At 36.5% G+C, this 20,094-nt stretch overlaps 1 protein-coding gene across 4 annotated transcripts in view; it reads left to right on the forward strand.

The window, feature by feature from the left end:
• ANKIB1 (ankyrin repeat and IBR domain containing 1) overlaps positions 1-20,094 on the forward strand; it is an 89,675-nt gene that overhangs the window by 48,799 nt on the left and 20,782 nt on the right. For all 4 annotated transcript variants that reach the window (XM_082280067.1, XM_082280070.1, XM_082280069.1 and 1 more), the window contains exons 4-8: positions 3,202-3,384; positions 11,108-11,225; positions 14,498-14,706; positions 16,880-16,968; positions 18,698-18,842. In XM_082280067.1, coding sequence (XP_082136193.1) covers positions 3,202-3,384; positions 11,108-11,225; positions 14,498-14,706; positions 16,880-16,968; positions 18,698-18,842 — 744 coding nt within the window. The remainder of the gene's footprint in view (positions 1-3,201; positions 3,385-11,107; positions 11,226-14,497; positions 14,707-16,879; positions 16,969-18,697; positions 18,843-20,094) is intronic.

A 20,094-nucleotide genomic window follows, 5' to 3' on the forward strand; every position in this document is an offset into this window, starting at 1 on the left:
ATGATAGATACATTTGCTTTTAAACATATTTTTATTTACATTATTATACAACAGAGGACAAATGTGCATGCCATATGAGAAAATAGGAGATATCAGCAATTAGCATTTAATGACCTCTGAACAAAGTTGGTGAAAAACACTCACATAAAATGATTTGACATAAGAAAGGTTGTTTCTGGTAGTGAAATGGTAAACAGAAGAAAACTTTAGTAACGAGTTTCCAATATATTTCAGTATCTGGTATTTAGAAACTTAGCCTTCAGATTTACAAGGGATTTGAGCAAGGAGTCTTTTGCATGTTTCTGCCTTCATGTCCCTAAATGGGGCTATTCAGTGGTATTAGAGATAGACACAACAGTTCAGAAGTTTCAATTTCAAGAGCATTAAGCAAATGGGCTCACGCAGTAAGATCCAGGCAGACCGTACTGTCAGAAAGAATCACAGCTGCTGCAGAGTGAATTGTGGTTCTGGGCTGCAGCTTTTAACTGCAGACTGTAAAATCAATTCCTTTTAAACTCATCATTAAAGTTCATGGTTTGTGCTTCTTTACAAATTATCATTCTATTTCTCAGTGTCTGTAATGTGATTCATTAGATAAATCCAGTTACTAGACTGCTAGCTCCCCATTTAATTATATAAACTGGGTTATGCTATCTTGACAATAGGCACTGTAATTGAGTAAACCATTTCTGATTCTAATTTGCTTTCAGTTTGTCTTTGAAGAAGAATTTACAGTCTGATCCACGTGGATTGCTATTTGCCAGAGTTATGAAGTCTTAACTAGTCATGGTTTCTGCATTAGAAACATAATGTACACCCCCAAGTTTAAACTTCTTTATGTGCCCTACCTTGGGGATAGAGGACCTTGGATCTGAGATATACTAAGTCCTACCTTGGATCTGAGATATACTAAGTCCTCCAGTCTGTGGTCTGTAGTCCTTCTAACTCCTTCAACAGGAACAGGTTTATGAACAGGAGCACTACATGCCTTCACCAAGCCTGAAACAGAGATCAGTGAAGGAATTTAACAATATCTCTTTGTTCCTGGAAGTATTTGAGGATTAAAATTCTTAACAAAACAAAAAGAGATAAAAAACTGAATTGCCTAATCCTCAAGTTGTCTTCCCTTTCTTCAGTAAACTGAAGGTCACTTAGAACCCCAGGAGTGCCTTTTGCCCATTTTTTGCGGTGGTTACTCTCACTTCAGAGCAGCATTCCTCTTTCATTGTCTCAGCACTTTTCAGGAAAACCCCAGTTCTGTATCTTTGCCTATCCCTGCCCCACCCAAATAAGAGAAGGAAACCCCAAATATAGATCCTTGTGGGTGAAGCACCTACTAGCTGACTAGTTCGGAGTTGGCAGTCAAATATGCAGTCTTGATACTGCTCCATTCACATGTGTTAGATTTCTCTGAGCAAAACAGCTGTGTGGAACCCATTGCTAAAGATAGTTTGGGCAAAATTAATGTTCTTATCTCAAACTATTGAATAGACAATAATAACTTACATGCTGAATAGATTTGATTTCATCCAGATACATTCCACAGTATCACAGTATATTTGGCGTATTAAATGGTATTTTTGCAATTGTTTAAATTGCTAATATGATTATTTAGATTATTAATCTCAATTAATCAAGCAACATAAGACTTTTTAACAGTGCTTCTAGAGAAATATGGCATCATTATTAAAAACTTTTTGCTTTGCATATTCCTCATCTTGCAGATTACATTTTGAGCTGCATAAGTCTATGGAATGTTCTTTCAAATATATATATATATATAATTTTTTTTTTTTTTTTTTCCCTCAGAAGAGGTCTTAGTTGCCTCAGTAAAATTTCTGTTAGAGGTTAAAATGAACGACAGAATATGATACTCAAGTTAACAAAGTTTTGGCAATGTTAAGTTTAGATAGAACAAAGGTTAATTGTTGGCTGTGTATCTTGGTAGTTGTCCCAATATTATCTGTATTTCTGCCTGATACTCTGCTATGAAGATCAAATATTCAATGACACTAATATCTTCTCAACTAAATCTTGTCGTTGCACTGGTTTGCAGTATTTTTGGGTTTGCATTTCTTTTTATTTTGGAGAATGTGGGAAAGGTTTCCCAATCTACAAGAATGAATCCGGGTTTGTAAAAAACATTCTGTATTCTGCAGTGACAGGTGAAGGAAATTTTCTCTTCTATTGAAGAAAAAATTAAGGAGTGTCTGATCATGATCTAAAAGGCTTATGTGAAGAACAGATAACATTGGAGAAATTTGGGGTTTTTTAGAAGTATAAAAATTAGAACCTGAGTTTTAAAATCCCCTGGATAGTGTTGTTACAGACATCATGATCTTAACTTGAAGGTGAGATAATGTTTATAGATTTTATTTAGAAACGAGATGAATCATTTTAGTAATGATATAAAGGTGTCATCATAAATCAACAGAACGGTCCACTTGGGCCTTTAAAATCTGTGGCATATGCTGTCCTTGCTTATATCAGGTCAGTTTATAGCAGAAGAACAAGTTAGCAGGTTAAGCAGAGCAGCACAAGGGTTTAATAGTTAGAGATTGCATTTTGGGGGGGGGAGTTTACTGGCAAGAGAAGGGGTTGGTGAAATGGCACCATACTAGACTGTATGAGAATTACTAGAATTAGCGTTATTTCATTTCACTTTTTTCATGTCCTCAAAAACAAAGTAGAGCTGCCAGTAGTATTTTGTGCTCCCTGTGAATTGGTATCCTCTCATCTCTCCTACTCAAGGAATCTCCTATTTTCTGCCAGCACAAGTATACAAACGGTGGAGTTGTACCCACGTAGAAGGAATATTTAAAGGTGTTTCTAGCTCCATCTTGACACATGCTTGAGGGCCTCAGGCCCCTCATTTTCTGTGGGGCACTGTCCATATCAGTAAACAGAATTTTAATCTTTAAAACTTAACTAACATTGTGCAGCATTGCCTTGTAACATATTTGTTAGATTTTGTGGTTCTTTGGAATTACTGTGGATATAGCTATAATTATGCATGAAAGTAAGCAGTAATTTAATTAATACAATAGAGAATCTTTGTTTTCTAGAGATTATTATTATTACTGTATTTTTCTCTGTTTTTCTTGTTCATATTTTTTTGTTCTCTTCTTAACTACTGTGCCTTTTCTTTATGGATTAGAGTTGCTAATTAATAACTGCTTACTTTGCTGTTTTACTTTTCAGCTTCTAGTAAAACATGGTGGAGATCTGTTTGCAGAAAATGAAAATAAAGATACCCCATGTGACTGTGCAGAGAAACAGCACCACAAAGAGCTGGCTCTTAACCTGGAATCTCGAATGGTATTTTCACGTGATCCTGAAGCTGAAAGCATTGAAGCTGAGTATGCTGCTTTAGACAAAAAAGAGGTCAGAGGATACTTTAAATCTGAAGTATTTTATACATTATTTGTTGCAGTTACATTGTGACAAAAGTCTGCAAAGTATTTCAGTAGGTAATCTTACTTTGTATTTGTAAAAAAATTCAAGCACAGCTCTTTATAATTTTCAATTTAAGCTCTGAGAACATAACAAATACATTGTCAAAATGAAACAGAAATTTTATCCGTATCTTAATTACCTGGACTGTCTTGCAGGCTGTGAGGCTGGAGGAGATACAGTGAGGCCAGTAAGCTGGGAAACAGTTTCTCTAAACCAAACTTTAATTTTAAAATACTCAATGACACTAATATCTTTATTTAATTTAAACCAATTTTTTTTTATTATTTTGATGCCTTTTTGTCTCAAAAATTAAGACAAAAGAAATTCTGAAATGGAGCAAATCTGTGGAATAGAGTAGGGAAACTGTTTCAGTGGATCTTCCTGGACTGAGACTGCGTTGAATGTTACAAAAAACACTAAAACTGACTAGTGCAGGACTTTAAAATAGCGCATTTACTTTCTTGTTTTATAACATGATGCCTGAAGCTACTGCATACCGGAGTTTGTGTGAAAAACAGGTAATAACAAGTGGTGTTATTTCCAAGTAAATTTTTGAAACAGAGAGACAATTCACTGACAAAAAATTTGCTTGAATTCTGTTATGCCTTACAGACAACTGTGATTCCATAAGGCTAATTTGACCAAAAAGATTCTGAGTACAAGTTCCTTCCCTATCCATAATCAGATTTTAGTTAAGTAAAATTCTAAATAAGAATACTGTAGTGGTTTGGTCCAAAATACTCTTTACTGTTTACCTTCTGTGAGATAAGAATTAGGAGAAATGCAAAGCAGGCACCAAACTTGAAAGAATATAAAGAAGTTTATTAACAGACCTAAAAGAAGGAAAAAAAAAAAAATCATACCACACCTTCAGAACACTTCTCCTCCCCCCACCTTTCTCCCTTCTCCCACTGACAATGTAGAAAGACAACCCTTGAGGTGTTCAGTCTGTTTACCACTTCTATAATAACCTTGTTCAGTCCATTTAGGAAGAGGAGTCTCTCTTGCCCATGCTATGAAAACATTATCACAACAAGCCAACCGCCCGGGTTGGTTCTCTGCTCCCATGTGAGTCCCTTCCCCCGGCTTGCAGCTTTTCCCACAACTGCTTTCGAGGTCCACTCTTGAATTACTGGGCTATAAATTTAGGGTTGAGCCATTCAGAAACAAAAGTTCTCTTCACCCATCTCTGGGAGCATTTCATCTCTAAGAACAGAGGCCCTCCTCCTTCCCTAGGAGCAAAGGGTCCTCCTCATCTTCATCTCTAGGGCTTTCTCTGGGAGCATCTCTAGGAACTGAGGTCTTCTCCTTTTCCATTTGGAGCAAAAGTCCTCATCGCTTCCATTTCTCCCTGTTCAAACTTCTCATGAAATTACTGCTGCTTCAGCATCTGCCTATCTCAGTGCAGGTGCTTTTGCTCACAAGTACAAGCTGAACGCTCCACCCCCCCATGCCTTCATGAAATTACAATGGGTAATTTCAGGTTTAAGCATCTTCTCTTTCTCCTCCCTCAGGTTTTCAGCTCTTCACAGCACTAAAAGGGTTAATCTCACCTAGGCCTTGCAGCTGGCATTTCGCTTATCACTGTTGGTCACATGATCTCTGCCGAACAGCGGTGCAGCTTCAGCTGAATCTTGGCTGCTGGAGAGGGGGGCGGTTCCGAGCCGCTCCGGCTGCCCACAGCAGGGCTGTGGGGGGGTTCCACGGCTGGAACAGGTCCATGGCTCCAGGGTGGCCGTGGCCCGGCCTGGCCTGGCCCGATCAGGGCCTGGGCCTGGCCCGCTGGCCCCCGCACAGGGCCTGCAGCCACCTGTCCCAACACTGGAAACGAGACAGAGTCTGCCTCTGGGTTTTCTATTCTGAAGTGTGGATCACAGAGGCAGTCACAATTTTCAGTGGCTTTAAAAATTGTCCATATTCAAACTGGCCACTGATAGGTGCTGTCAGGTCACAGAGGAAGCTGTAAGCACCCCTTTGCAAGAACATCACTTCCAGGACTATGCTTTGCTAACCCATGACAAATACATAGATAAATTATATGATTCAGTGAATAGTACAAATTAATTCTGTTTAAATTAAAGGACAGTAGATTTCTCTATGGTTACTCCCTTCAGAAATAGCATGGCTTGGCCTTTTACTAGCTTAGCCCACTTATGCCCTAAGGATGTTTAAAAGAAAATACATGAGTAGGCTTAGATCACATGAACTGTTTCCCTGAAAAATGCCACTCATGGTCACTTTTATTTGTGAGTAAGAAAGTCTTTGTAGTGTTCAATTAATTTTTTGACCATTTTTCTTGGATCAATTAAAATATAAACAGGCTTAATTAGATTGTTTATTCCTAGATGAGAGATTTAGACATGAGGTTTAATATACTTTGTACGTTGAAATAGCAAATGTACTTAATTTAGTTTCTCTGAATATTCCCATGTAGGGGCACGCAAACTGTAAGAAGATAGTTTGAAATTATATTTTCCTCTCTTGGCAGAAACACTTTGAAAGGCTGCAGCCATTTCTTGCCATCATTGCAGTTTACCACTCCTTCAGTTATGCAAGTAAAACTATTAGGAAGGTTATGTTTTCAGCTGGATCATGGCAATATTTTAGCTTGAAAGAAGAAAAAGTTTTTAAAAAGTGGTGATATGTAACTTTTTCATGTAAGTTGAATAGTTGTTATCATCATATTTATAGCAAGGGTTTGCTGGCATATATACCAGCACTGTTAAGAAGATGGGGAGCTTACAGATATGCATGGGAAAAATCAAGGGCCACTTGAACAAGTTTTTCTGTAAGAGAAGATATTGTCTCATGTCTCTTTAAGGTAGATGCTGAGCAAAACCAGCTTAAAAACTTGATAGTTACAAGGGGCTGTACAGTTGTCCATCTCACATACATCTCACGTGTGTTCTAAATGTTCACAAGCCAAAAAATATCAGCCTGGAATTTGGTACACCAATTGATGACCTTGGGGATTTACATAGAGCAATTCTGTCTTCATGTGCTCCCTGCTGGTTTTTCCCCGCTTTCTTTATGACTTCCAGTGGGATAATTTGTCTAACTACGTATTCATCTCTAAGAGCACAAGTGCTGGCACAAGGGAGGAGCCAAGAGCCAGGAGAAGTTAATTTTTCAATCTTAGCCCTCAGAGTGGCCAAAACCAGTTGAAAAAACAGCCTTAGAAAGATTTACACTGAGCTGCAATCCAAATGACTGCATGTCCTCATCCTCCAGGTCTGTACACAAATGTCTGGGACAGCAGTGAAAGCTGCCCTTACCACTGGCTATGGTGATGCCTCCGTCAAAAGCCCCAGAGCACTGATGCTTCACCAAAATTGCCTCTCAAGGATGATCCTCTACTTTTTTTATCTATTTCTTTTTTATGTATTGAAAACTAAGGGATGGAGTGTACAAAATGCTTTTTTAGCTTAGTATTCAGCTTGTAATTGTTGCCATTCAACATCCTTCCAAAACAGAAAATATTCATTCATGAATAATTTAAAAACTTTGAACAGTAAGAAATGCATTTTCAAAGGAAATGCTTCTTTTGAATGAAGGTTACAGGAAAAGATAAAACATTTGAAAACCATGAATAGGATTTCTTCCCAGGCAAAACAGCCAAATGGGCTTAACTCCAGTGTTTATGATCTGCACAGTAGTATCTGGAATGATAGTACCCAATAGCTCCCCTTCCAAATATGCCATGTTTACAGGAGAACACAATCTTTTTTTTCCTTGATTCTTTGCTTTTACTTTGTTGAATAATCTGAAAAAAAAATCTTTGTCATATAAAATCTAAATTTATATTTTAAATCTAATTGAAGATACACTAAATAATATGACAGTAAGTGATTGTTCTTAAGCTGCTTTTATAGATTTTGGTTGTTCTTTTGCACAGTCTCTTACATTGCTGTTTACTGTAGCATGAGAGCATATTTGTCTTGGTGATATACCCCTGGGAGATAACAGGGTCCTTCCTTTCAATCAAATAATGTAATGTTTTAAACTTACATAAGAAACATGTGGGAATGAGCAGTACCTGAGAGCAGATCATCAAGAACAGTTTTGGCTCTCAGTCAGACACAGTGAAATACCTTGTGCAATAGCAAAATATATAATTGCTTCATTCATTTTACATATGTGCCACTGAATACTGTAAAAATCACTGCTAGTGAGTGTATCACAGATTTACTGAGTGTATAATAATTTGAATGGTTTTCAGTTCCTGAATTGATGTCATATAAATATATAAGTAATGCAAATACCATAAGTACAAAGAATTTTCTTAAATTATTAAAATTTATTTTCTCTACAGATAGAGAATGGTTTATTAAGTGAAAGGAGAGAAGGGGAGTACAGTTAGTTAAGATACATGTACTCTTATGTACATGTAGTGCATATAATTTTACTTGAATGAGTTAAATGGAGTATAAATAATTTTTTAATATATTACTCCATTAACTATAGAACTCCATCCACCCATAAAGAAGGATGTTTACATGGAGTGTTTTGACATCATTTAATTATATAGTCATCACTGTAGCAAAGAGGTGCTTTGCCCCTGTCTATTTTAATGGTGCTTTAAAAGAGAAGAAAGTAATAATAGTTTGAAATGAGCTGTTAAAATAATCAGCTTACATATTGAAAGTACTTTCAGGAGAAAAAAAATGTATAATTTGGGATATCTAAATGTTAGTAGTAAAAATTTGAGAAGAAAATTTCAAAGAAGGGCTCTTGAGAATACAGAAATGTTGGAATCTGTAGTGAGAAGCTCAGCAATGCATTAAAGTAGTAACTCTAACAGTATATTTCAAAATCATTATCTAGTTAGATTATGCCAGTATTGATCAATGTCTTTTTCACAGCAAATATCAATAAAGAGCTCCTCCATAAATGACCATTAAAGGAGGTCTCTGAGCATCATAAGCTGTAATCAAAATCCTTTACAGCACATGGCATTGCAGAGATAAGTCATCACTGTTTGAAGTAGTTAAAAACAAACCTCTGTGATATTATATAAAGGATGTACACCCTCATAACTCAAGACTGTATCTTCACAAATCTCTACAAGACTGTCTTGTACACATTAACGTTTTTAAGGTTCCCATTGTATAAAATCTTCACTCTGGAATTTCCAGATTAAGCTACTTGATAGTGCCAGCCTAAAATTTCTTTTCTTTCAGCTTCTTCTGTGGGCTTATACATTATTTTATGAAACAAATGTCTGACGTTTCAAACACATTCTTAATAAAGATTTTCCTTATTACTTAAAAAGATAAAATAAGGATTCTTAAAAACTGCAGATCCAAAACTCCCTTGCTGGGTTGTGTGGAATGCTCCAGCTGAGATAATATAGTAGTCTGTTACTCAGAGGGAGATACTTGCCAGTGTTTGACCTAGAACCAATCAATTAAATATAATTCTGAATATATCTGCATTTCAGGATAAAATAGCAGGTCATAAAATATGCTTATATTTTGCAAGTTTAACAGAAAAGACATTTCTTCTTATGATGTATATGGTCTTCAAGAATTGAGTACTGTTGTGCTGACACAGCTGATTGTTTTACAATTGCAATTCAAAACGGAGTTCAGATTCAGTCATGACCATTTTGCTTCTGGTTTTTTGCTGTACATACAGCACAATTATAATCATTCTGGCACACAGTATCCCTGTTTCTCTGAAATGTTTTTTTTGAATTATCTCTTTTGTAATAAGTTAAGAAGGTCAGTCAAATTTCAGCATGCTATTAATCCAAGTGGCCCAGATTTATTTCAGTGCAAGCCATTAACGTTCAGATTGTCCTTTACTGAGTCATGCATGATCAGCAATGGAAGGACATACAGAAACTGCCTGAACTTGAGCAATCAAGATACAGGTCAGGACACTCATAGGTCATTTCTCTTCTGCTTTGCTTGCTTTCTCAAAAAGAACAAAGACCCAATTCATATCTGTGGAGCATTACTCTTGCTGATGACAAAGTTTCTAATATCGAGAAGCACCTGTTTATTTCACTGATTATCTAACAGGAGATGATGTCCTTGCGGGAGTCAGTTATGGTTTTAGATGCATTATGGAGTTTATGATGATGTCTGGAGTACAGGAAGTAAGTTACATTTTTAGTGTAGGTGTCTCAAAAGAACAAAAGCATTTAGAAACCCAGGGAATCCGTTCTCCCCATCACTTTTGCCTTCTGCTTGTTATCCTCAAAGGGGACAGTAGACTTTTACTTAGATTGTAACCTTTCTAGGACAGAACCAGTCTTTTGCTTTTGGACTATGTATGTATGCATACATGTGTGTCCTTATAATCTAGCACTGGAGATAGTAAATAATGATGCATAGTCTTAACTGTGGTTATCTGTCACCACTGTTGCTGTGTACTTCTGTCTCCAAATTGCTGAAGACAATTGCCATTTGGTGGCCAGGTTCCTAATTAGTTCTGAGCATGTAACATTTTATGTCAAATGCTTTAAATATTTTGTTAGCTATCCTTTATATAAATAAAACCAGTGCATGTAAGAATAGTGGTTTTTACATACCCTTTCTGTATCCATTCTCTATGCAGACCCTCCCACTTGTTTTTTCCTCTTCCTTCCTAGGGAGCATTTTCTGTGTGCAACACTAACAAATACATTATTTGCTGTCATAATCTTCCTTTCTTTGTTTTAAAAAGGAGTCTGCAAACATATGTGTATCTCTGCTCTTTTGGTTGGAGCTAATTCTGAATCCTAAAATTACTTCTTTTTGTCTTTCTGATTTGGCCATTTTAATTGTAATAAGGGAATGGAGCTCCAGACCAGGAAGGTAGCTGGATAATCTGCTCTCTGTAGGGCTATGAGAGTTGGCCATTGTTTCTCAAAGAGTTTTGACATCTTCATGTACAGTATATCCCTAGCCTTGGAGATATCCAGAAGCCATCTGGACATGGTCCTGGGCAGCTGGCTCTAAGTGACCCTGATTGAGGAGGAAGGTTGGGAAAAAATGACATTTGCAGGTCCCTTCCAAACTCAACCCTTCTGTGTTTCTGGGCACATCTAATTGCATGTCTCATGTGTCCTATTCAGGACTGACTTCGCTTCTGAAAGGGTGCCTCAGAGGATCTGTACTGGATTCTATTCACAAACTTCTCACTGTCTAATGTCTCAATGTATCCTCCTCCAGATCAAGTCAGAGTTAGCAGGTCTCAATTAATGTATAAAGTTAGTGTCAGAGAGTCTATATGCAATGTATGTTAACCTGTCCTTTCTCTGGCTCTTCTCTAAATCCTTAGTTCAAATCTAGTCATGCACTGTCATAGCTATTCCACAATATCTGAGGCCTAATCACTGAATCAAAGTTCATCTGGATTCTGTGAATATCTAGCTTTTTCTGGGAGAGAGAGAGTGGGTGTTAGGCTATCTTATAATTTGAAGATGGCTTTTAGATTTTGAAGTTTACAAAAATCATACTATAAATATTACAAAAATGGCGGCGTTTCCATATAGCTTTGCATGGTCTTTGGTGTGCACAGTGAATAAATTTTGTCCCATACTGCCTCACAACTGAGATCGTGAACAGTAACAGTACTTTGAATGCTTTCTTTTTAACATTGCATTAGAGATTAACTTGAAAATAGTAGACATAAATTATCATTCTTCTTTTTCTTCTTAAAGCCATATGAGGGTCTAAGACTTCAAGACCTGCGAAGGCTTAAGGATATGCTGATCGTGGAATCTGCTGACATGCTTCAAGCCCCGCTCTTTACTGCAGAAGCTCTACTTCGGGCACATGGTAATCCCAAACCTTAAAGTCTAAAGAAACTGCTTTCAGCAAATTCAAAACCACAGTTCTATGTTTGCATTTTATTTCCAAGTGAAAGGGAAGTAGTGGTTAATCAAATAGCAGGAAACAGACCACACAGTACTTCATAAAGAAGTACAGCTGCAGTATGTCAAAAAGCATTGAGGCAGACGGGGAAGCTGATAGGAAAGTGATTCAAACTAGGAATTATAATGGAAGACAGTTTAACTTAAGCAGTGTGGAAAAACAGAACTGCCCTATTTTGGTGAGAGACACAGGAGTAAAACTTCCATGGTTTTATATGTCAAAAAAGTCAAATTCATCAAACCTATTTTTGTCAGATGATTGGTTTTCTGCCACTACATATTTGTGTATAAAACCGGATCAATTTTTTTTTTTTTTTTTTTTTTAATAAAAGCAGTCTGACCATTGTAATAAGTGGTTGGAAATTGCCTTGGAATTTAAATTAAATGAGTGTATGTCCTTTGAAGGATTTTTTATAGTTACACTTTTAATACAGAGTATGCTTTTCCATTGGGATATCTGTAACTACTTTATTTTCAATTAAATAAATCTGTACTCTTGTTCAAGTTAAACTGGGATTGTCAGAAAGGGGATATACTGAATTCAGTGTGTTTGCTCCAGACAAAAGTATCTCTGAAATTCAGTGTAAGCTTTAGGTTTTGATTCAATGATTAAAAACTTATGCTTACTGAAGCATCTGCATTGTTACTTTATGCCAAAGGAACTACTCAGGCAGTTAATGGTTTGCATGCTCATCACTGTGTTGCTGGATTAAGCTTTCATACCCTATTATTTTTGTGGGCTCCTTGTGAAAATCAGTGAGACAGGGAAAAGTGAAATCGACATTATTTTAAACCCACAGCTTTTGGTACACTTTAATGAGGAGTTGTGGTACCTGAAACTCATCTCTTTTACATTATTTTGCATAGCTGATATTTGTGTTGCTTTTAACATTAAATTAAGTAAACATGAGCTTGTGCCAGTTTGATTATATTTAAGGCACAGTCCTTGCCTTTTTTTTTTTTAATGTTGATTCTTTGCTTAATTCTTATATTGTATTTATAATATGTGCAATATTTGAATGCTGTTGTATTCCCAGAATAGTCTCATTAAGGCTAAAAACTATAAATACTTGACTGAGTAGGATCCATAACCTGTGCAGATATTTTGAAGAGGAAAATTATGGGAATACTGTTCAAACTCTCAGCTCAGACTGCAATTAGTTGAAAATCAGTGAGGTTGATGTAAACTATGGAGAAATGTCTGCCAGCATCTAGCAAGCAGGAATTGAAAGTTGAGAAGAAATCAGTCTGTGTTGGAAAGGTCATTCTACTGATGTTGCCTTAGTGATGTTCTTGGTAACTTAATGCAATTGGCCAGGGCACAGATAGAGGCACAGACAATTAGCAAGTCATGAGAAAGCCAACTATTATGCCTGTAGCTGTATTGGTTCAGCTTAGCAAAGGGAATAACTCAGGTATTTACAGACGTTTAGACAATTGACATCAAATGACAAATTGTAATGTTTTTGCATTAAATCTTGAAATTAACAGAAGACTAATGTGAAATCTTGACTTAATTCACACGAGGTATGAAAAGCATGTTTTAAATTCTTGGAAAGATCATTCTTATATACTCAGTTTAATAGTTTACAGGCATATAATATTTAATCCATCAGATTTTGCTTTCTTTTGTTGTACAAATATATCAATTTATTGACACAGGTGTTAAGAGTTAAGAGTGTATTTTTCTTTTTTTCTTTTAATTGAGAGACAGAAGTATGTAGAATTAGAGGCAAGATTAAAAAAAATGCTACGTCATGAAAACAGATAACTTTACCGTTTTTCTACAAGTGTTTTTTCAACATTGTTTCTCTTTTAGTTCATTATACAGCAGTAGATTTCAGGATAAAAAAGAAGCAATTCAACAAATATAACTACCTTGTGTTTTACTAAAATTCTTAAGTTAGTAAAGAGAACACAGTGGATCCATTTAGTAACATGTGTTAATTATGAAGAGAAGTAAAACATTTACTAACACTTAATTATAGAATAAAATGTAGTGAGAATATATGAAATTTTCTTTCCACTTAGGTGGGATTTTTTTTTCCCCCCCGGAAACACATCACTTATATGCATATATATATATAAAGACTCATTAGGTCTCAAATCTTTTTGTAATCCAGTTGGATCTTACTTAGTCTTCTTCCTTCATTTCCTGGCTTCATTTAAAAAAAACCCCACAACAGATAAAATTAAATTCATATTAAACAGTTACTTTTTTCATAGAAAGGAAAATAATGAAAATTCGGTGATATGGGCTGGTATATTTTCATCTGTCTGTGAAAGTTGGTACAGTTCTGGTTTTCAATTGAGTCTTCTAGCTACTACAATTGCTGTAAATAAATAACAGAAATAATTTTAAGATATTGAAGGGAAAGGAGATGCTTGTGATGCAATTATTTACAAAAATGCATTGCATTATGTATTATCTTGGAATGCGTTCTTGAAAATGTAATGTCTAAGGTTCCATTCAATCACACTTTATTATACTTAGTCATTTTTAAATTTTTTTGTCTAGTGTTTATATGTGGGTGGAGTGTTGCAGTGGTTGAATCCACTGCAGGAATGACCAAGAAGCCACAGAGCCCCAAAACAGTGGAGGTCCGCTGGTGGGCAGTGGGCAGGCTCAGAGGTCTAAGACCACCCCCTTTTACCCTTTTTAAGTTCTCCTTTCCTTGATATCCCACTGGTTCCCGGGTCCCTTGTTCCACCCCTCGCCTTCCCCACTGCTCACTGTCCTGTCACCCCACGCCCTCTCCACCCCCTGGTCCCCAAAGGATAGGCTCTGATGTTCTGCCCTCCCCCGGTGCCGATCCGGATAAAACCCCGCACCCCTCAGTGTTCTTTGTTCCTGGATCCCTTCGGGCGGGGACCTCAATAAGCCCCTCGGAGCTCCATATAAAGGACCCGTCCCGCCTCTGTGTCCCCAGTGACGCTGCAGGGCTGTCCGCTCTGTGTGTGTGGCTGTGAGTATCCACGCACTCCGGTGTGTCGGGGGTGTCCGAGCGCGTTCGCGCAGCACCCCCGGAGCGGCTCCGGCGGGACGCGATCGGGACGGACGCGACGCTCTTTCCACTCCCCGCCTCCCCCATCCCCCCCAGCGCGTCAGTGGAGTTACAAAATATATTTTAAACATTGTCAGGTACATAATTTCCTGTACCTCTATATTTCTTTAAGACTGGGACAGGGAGAAGTTACTTGAAGCCTGGATGTGTAACCCAGAGAATTGCTGCCAGCGTTCAGGGGTTCAGATGCCAACGCCCCCTCCAAGCGGATACAATGCGTGGGACACGCTCCCTTCTCCACGCACTCCACGCACTACTCGCTCTTCTGTCACTTCCCCCGATGAAATCAGCCCCTCACCAGGAGACATGGAGACAGCTGTGGTAAATTTATAAATAGATCTTAAACCAGCACGGCAAAAGAGCTGATTTCTAAACACAGTGCACCTGTGTAGACAGGGGAGCTGCCAAAAATACCTTTGTAAAAGTATAAAGTGTTTCTCTTTCCAAAAGTGGTGAACAGAGAATTTGGCACCTTAAACATTCTGTATGATAAAACAGTTGAGCATCTGGCAAATAGAAACCATTCTGTTTTTACTTCGGCTGTCACTCACAAACTCTCATTTTAGACAGCTACAGTCACATCAGTGTATTTGGCTCTTTTGAACTTCTCATCTCATCCTTATCAAGATGTTCACTTTCATTGTATCCATTTCCCCAAATGTACTCAGTTCTGTGAACCCTGCCTTTTGAAAATTTTTTCTTTAGAAAACAAAATGGTCTTTGTCTGCATTTTGAAATGTCAACCCACTAGTGTACTGTAAGCTTATAATTACTTTTACTATGTGTGGGCTGCTTCAAGCGGTTTACAAAGCTGTTGCAAATTTGAAATATGAAAGCGCCTTTCATTAAAATCAGTGTTGGCTCTTTTGGAAGACAGAGTTCTCTTTTTAATAATCCACAGCTGCAGCATTATAAAACTTTTGCTCTGTGATCTAAGCATTTTTTTAGAATATTACATGCAGTCCTGCAAATGGATCATCCCTAAATCTCATATTGAAATTAAGATTTTGCATTCTTGCATAGAAACATTTTATTTCTTTAATTGTAAAATGCTGTAAAAGAAGCTATATAGAAGGTATATTATTACTGTACATTTATTTACATTAGCAGAACATTGTCCATGAATAATTGTCCTAATTAAAATGTTGAACAGAAGATTATATGTCTTCAGTTTTACATTGTGTTTTGTTTCTCATTGATGTTCCATAAGCAAGGAGTGCAGCTTTGGATAATGATTGCCATTAGAGATCTAGTGTGTCTAAATCCAAATCCAGAGTTACACATTTAGTATTCCTGGTTCTTTAAGAACTTTACCTGAACTATCAAATCTCATTTTGCCAGGAAAATAAAAACTAAAAGGAATAGATAAAATAAAACCGCAAGGTATAAAGCTCCTTTACATGTTTCACATTTGCATCCTACTTTATAAACAGTTCTAGTAAATGTTTTTACCTGATGTTTTGAACTCAGGGCTTCATTAAATTCCTTACTTTAAAGATACACTTTAAACAAAATTTACAGCTCTTATTATTTTTAATGCATTGCCAACTTTTAAAATATTTAATTTTGGCAAGACAATAAAGTTAAATGGCTGAAGCAACAATACATATCTTCACTGAGTTTTACACCTTAAAGGCCATTTTTTTGTTTGATTTTGGTTTTGCTGTAATATAAGTGCTTTTAAAGTGGTATAGCACAGGCTAACTTTCTGAAAATATCCTATGCGTGTATAATACCCAATGCGTTGAAAGTTGAAATACATTTTCACGGTGTCTTTGTTTCAATGAAAAGAAAAGTCTTTCTGTATTTCTTGAAGAACATTAATATTTGTTTCCACAGATAACCATAAGCAGTGAGTATTTTCTCTTTAACTATTTCAGAGTAAGGGTCTCAGTATTCAGTGTTCTTTTTTCTTTAGTACTTACTTCTGAAAAATTCAACAATTATATCTTCTGTTGGAGTATTTGTAGTGTAACTTACTCTTCATTTTGATCAAAAACCTCAAAGTCTTTTCAAAAAAATAATACATATGTAGGTTATTACTTGAAATATTTCCTGGTGCTGGACACTCAAACTGTTCCACCTTGATTTAGACCTGACTGTGTGAGATGCTAAACATTTCCTGTAGCCTCTATCATTTCCAAACTCATTTCTGGCTGTCAGTGAAGCTGATGAAAAATGCAGCTCCCTTTTGTACCTAGAACTCTAACTCTGAGATTCCAGCACTCTGCAGGGTGAAGCACTTCCTGAGCTCAAGGACACTACAAAAAGCAGCCCAAAATACGCTCTTTGGATAGGGAGCTATAGAAACAGAGATACCCAATCTTTCCCATTCCTATAGCTTAAATAACTTTTTTTTTCTGGATACAGTTAGGTTTTTTGCCTTACTGAGTGCTTTAAATTTTTGCTGAGATTTTCCAATATAACTCATTTTGCTAACAATACAAAAAGCTTTAGGGTATTTCTTAACCAGAAGCATTTTTTTCATCTACAGTGTGACATTTGCATGTGTAATATTTCTGTGTTTGAAGACCCGGTGGATATGCCTTGTGGACATGACTTCTGCAGAGCATGCTGGGAGGCGTGAGTATATGTACTTTTCTATCATTTTAGAAACTTTCATACTTGCCATTTTGAAGAGGAAAGGACAGAGACCATAAACAGCTAATGTTAAAGTAGTGTTTGGGTTTCAAAGAGCTGCTGGTTTGCATCTATCAAATATTCTAGTTGTTACTCAAATAACAGTTACCAACTGGTTTAGGTTTATGTAATGTTTGTTTTGGTTCTGACTCAGCAAAACTCCTAAGCAAATGTTTTAAGCTTGTGTGTAAGTAGATAAGCCTACTCTTGATTTGTTCTCTGTGTGTGTGGTGTTGGAAGCATTGGGGTTTACACTTTCTAAATTAAGCACATGCTTAATTCCATCTCTGAGTTCAGCATGCTAAACTTAGGCATTGTGAATCCACTTCCAATCAGAAAAGCAATTAAAATGCTTTCGTTATGTTGAGGGTTAATAACTGAGGGGTAGATTTCACTTAGAAGTCTTATTAGTCTAGTACACTTGTTACTGCATAGGTCAGAGTAGTTACACTAGTGAAAATCTCAGACGTGGATAATTATGGTAGTATAAATATTAATCATATTTCCCAGGAATAATTATATCTGTATGCAGTGCTTTGTATTCATCTGTGTCCCTATTCAGGAGATTGTACTACTTGAGCTGTACCCCTGTAGTGTCTTGTTAACAGCATCATTTCAGCACAGTTATTCCTACTGCAGATCAGCCCCATTTATATGAACTCATTGACCAGGTGCTAAGGAAGAGCTTTTTTTCCATATGAGCTTTCCAAAGGCAGTTCTTTTCAGCAGCAAGAAAACTGTTAGGTGTGCTTCTCTTGCCTTGCAAATCCCTGGGCAGGATGTAGGGGTTACCAAGAGATCGCTGGTTTGACATGGTGCTTCTTTGGCTGCTGGACTGTGTGTCCTTTGTGCAGGACACAGGGTCCAGCTCAGAGCCACAGGCTCAGAGCCAGAGTTCAGTGGCAAGCATTTGTGGTGGCACATCTAGGGTGGAATTCATCTTTCTGAGCCAGTCATGTCTAAGTCACTTGGGAGCATAGCCAGGACTGAGTTATCTAACTCTAAGATACAAATCTAAGATGGGATGAATTGACAAGTATCTCTACCTTAACTGTTAAAGGATCTCAGGTGACTACCTTGGAATAACTGCCTGTCCTTTAAATGATTAAAGTTAGAATGGAATCTTCCTTGACATTCCATTAATAAGTCTGTTACAGCTTTGAAACTAAACAACTGTTGAAGTCCAGCTTTCAGCAGATTTTTGAGCTTGTTCTGTCTTGCATTCTGGTGGTCAGGGACTAAAAAGGTCACCATTTAGATATTTGTGTCTAAGAGCAGACCTGGTTTTATTAGCACAGTTGTAGAAATTAATTGCATATTAAATTAATTATTTCCTGGATTAATTACACTTCCATGTTCTGTTTCTGATTTAAGGTAGAAGTAATGCTCAGTTTAATTAAACACTGCAGAGCTGTCTGATAAATGGCAAGGAAGGAAGCCACAAACATAGGGCTAAATATTGCTGATGATGCTCACATTTGAACCATGACAGTGTTCTTTTTTTTTTAGTTATGCTGTTCATCAAATTTGTAGCTCTTTTGAGCAGAAAGTGAGAGTTCTTATTCTCTCTTTAAAAAGTGATCATTGTGAGTATCTGTGAACATAGTGTAAAGTACTCAACAGCCTTTTAACTTCTCCTTTTTATTCACAAATACTGACAAAATTCTGGCAGATTTTTGAATCTGAAAATTCAGGAGGGTGAAGCTCACAACATTTTTTGCCCAGCATATGATTGTTTCCAGCTTGTGCCTGTAGACATCATAGAAAGTGTGGTTTCCAAGGAGATGGACAAGAGATACCTTCAATTTGACATTAAGGTAAATTATCAAACTGTTCTTGTACTCTTGAACTCCCATTTCATTTTATAAAAAGTAACTAAAAGCTTCTGTATGAAATGCTGTAATATATCTGTAACTTTCCAAGTAGAAATTCATAAACAAATGCATACAAATATTGGCTCTTATATAGCATAATATAAGTGTTTGCTATACCACAGAGAAAAAAAGAAAGAACATTTTATGTATTCCTTAAGCAGAAATGCGGTATTTCCATAGTATGTTAATACTAATGCAGTATTAATAGAATCATTTGGTCAAACTTATTTTTGTAACAGGTGATATGAAGGTTTTAATCAGTCAGAGTTGTTTGTGTTTGCCATCTGAAATATTAAAAATTTTCAGATTATTTTTACTGCATTCAGAAATAGTACCTGTGTCATTTTAAAAAATAACTAGTACAATGCCTGACATGATTGCTCTATAGGGGAAGAGGAGTAGGAAAAGCTTGATTTGGTTTTCCTGGGTTTTTTAACGTATTTGTTTTCATCATTGCAATTTGTTTTTAAGAGCAATCTTTTAATTCAGCTTTCTTCTTTTATACTAGTGTAGTAATGAACTAGTCTTTGAGAAATGTGCTACATTATCAGTGGTGGTAGGGCAGAAGTAGAGAAATATTTTTTCATTTACAGTACAATGCTTTCTCTGCGACAAGTCTCTTTAATACACAGTAAGATGCAAATTAAATTACCAGATCTGACTCATCTTTAGCATCTTTTATTTCAAGTGACTGGTGATCAGCATAGGTTTGAAGCAAAGTAGTTGAAGTTCCTTTTTTATCCTCATTTATTAGATACAGTTTTTACAGAAGAAGGCCTGTTAAATTAACCAAAAAAGATGGGAAATAAATTACTGAGTTAGTCTAGCTCTGATTTCCGGTTTATTGTGGGGTTTTTGTTTAATCAGTAAGGTTTTCATTCTTTCCAACTGAAAGAATCAGTTCTCTTAAGAAGTGTATTGCCAGTGCGTATATAATAAAGTTTACTGTAAGCCACATCACAAAGGAATTAACTTGCAGAGATTGAACATTTTGTTTGGAATGTAAGTAATTTCATTCTTAGTGTAAGTCTGAAGTACTGTTGTTACTAAAAAAAAAAAAAGCAGACATTAAATTATTCCCTTTCCATAACTATATTTAAAAGTCTGTCCTTGTAGCTACAAGACTGTTTTTATAGTTTTTGGCTTTGTTCCTTCAAAGGAAGATTATAAATACAGATTGTTTTATATCAAGGAT

The sequence above is a fragment of the Coloeus monedula genome (genome assembly GCF_965178545.1).
Source record: "Coloeus monedula genome assembly, chromosome: 1".
In the NCBI taxonomy this organism is placed as follows: Eukaryota; Metazoa; Chordata; class Aves; order Passeriformes; family Corvidae; genus Coloeus; species Coloeus monedula.